The following is a 1,891-nucleotide window of genomic DNA, read 5'->3' on the forward strand; positions in this document are numbered from 1 at the left end:
AGCAACGCGCCCAAGGACAGCTCCTCTAACGATGTATCTTGGGATGGACCTAACGATGTATCTTCAGGCGCCCACTAAGGGATAGTCTGGGAAACACTCGTAGGAAAAACTGTCCCTTCGCCAAGGTATACCTTGAGAAGCGTCGTAGTGCGGAGAATTGGCGAATCTGGGAAACGCGGCCCTGGAATGTTCAGCCAGTAGCCGCCAAGCACCGCTTCACTGGGAGAGGGTATGCTTTCTCCAGCTGCAGCTGGTCTACCTAACCATACCCCTCGCTCCCGCCTCCCGGTCTCCCGCTGGAGAAATATACTGTAACCATTACCGGTGAACCCATACGCACATCAGGTGCCACAAATATGGCAGGCAGTTTCTGTATAGTTAACGCTTATAGTCACAATATATCATCAGTAACGTTATTTGGTGGGTGGTCGCCTGGTCGGTGCTGCTAGCTATGTTAGCTAGACTAAGGTTATATACACACTCCCATCTGCAACAAACTACATAGCTAATGTTAGCAATAATTCCTCCTAAGATTACATATAATTCATCATAGCTGACATTACCACATAAATGTCAAGACACATATTTTGTATATTAACGTAGCAGTGTATTTTCCTATTGCTTACGTTACCTAGCTAACGTTATAACGTTAATTAGCTATAAGCACACAAGGCAGCGGTGTCGGCACCAAAGGTTGATGCGACAGGAGGAGAATGGAGGCCGGGGAGGGAGATGGTTGGCTACGCCGAATTCACCAGGACCAGTCGTGAGTCCGTGAAACCCAAAAGCCTCATATTATAATTGCAGAAGCTTTCAGGAGTGAAATGTTTGCTGCAGAGGCGGGCGCTAGCGTTGACAGACTCCTCTGTAACACCATGGCTCTTCAAAAATGCTAACCATTTGCTTCTCATTTCAGCTTTACTCGGGAGTTGAAAGAAGGAGACCTTATTATCCCATTCCTGCTGGCATCCAGGAAGGATGCGTTTTCGTTTAGTTTTATGCATAGGCATTGCTAACTAAGAAAAACTAGCTAATTCTAGACTGCTGGTTAAAACTAGCTAATTCTAGACTCAAGATTGAGCAGGAGAACCGAAGATTCAAATCCGTTCTAGCTTTATATAATGTTAGGGCGGGGATATGCTAAGAACACTGCTCTACGCCAACAAGTACCATTTTAAGCCCGCCCAGGAAATCCAGAAATCAAAACGGGTCAAAAAAACAAAACTGGTCTAACTTCACAATTCAGTACTACACATGGTTCATCCCATTTTTACATGTTATCAGCAATGCATCACTAACACATAGAATGTGTTTTCAAGCAAATCTCTGATTTTGGTTAACTTGGACTTTAACAGAAACAAGCCAGCCACGCACATAGGCCAGGCTGGGCCTGGCCTGGTTGAGGACGTGCTGCTTGAAGGGTTGGGCTGAGGTAGGAGGTTCTATCTAGTGGGGCTCCACCCAGGCAGAAAAATGCGCCCACTGTGTTCAATCACATCCGCATTCACGACATAATAAACACGCCACACTTCTGGAGTTCAGCAGTCAAGCTAACAACTTGATAGATGAAGTGTGAAAAATGTCAGGCCGCGGTAAGGGAGGAAAAGGACTCGGCAAGGGAGGCGCCAAACGCCATCGCAAGGTTCTTCGTGACAACATCCAGGGCATCACCAAGCCTGCGATCCGTCGTCTGGCTCGTCGTGGTGGCGTGAAGCGTATTTCTGGCCTGATCTACGAAGAAACCCGCGGTGTTCTGAAGGTGTTCCTGGAGAACGTCATCCGTGATGCCGTGACTTACACCGAGCACGCCAAGAGAAAGACCGTCACCGCCATGGATGTGGTCTACGCTCTGAAGCGCCAGGGACGCACCCTGTACGGCTTCGGCGGATAA

The 1,891-nt window shown here is 47.9% G+C and overlaps 1 protein-coding gene across 1 annotated transcript; it reads left to right on the forward strand.

The window, feature by feature from the left end:
- Positions 1-1,579: 1,579 nt before the first annotated feature.
- Positions 1,580-1,891, forward strand: LOC311321746 (histone H4; the record flags this gene model as incomplete). Its single annotated transcript, XM_084453753.1, has 1 exon — positions 1,580-1,891. One exon carries the CDS (start codon positions 1,580-1,582, stop codon positions 1,889-1,891), a length of 312 nt encoding a protein of 103 aa, XP_084309879.1.

The sequence above is a fragment of the Borostomias antarcticus genome, assembly GCF_949987555.1.
Source record: "Borostomias antarcticus genome assembly, chromosome: 19".
NCBI lineage: Eukaryota > Metazoa > Chordata > Actinopteri > Stomiiformes > Stomiidae > Borostomias > Borostomias antarcticus.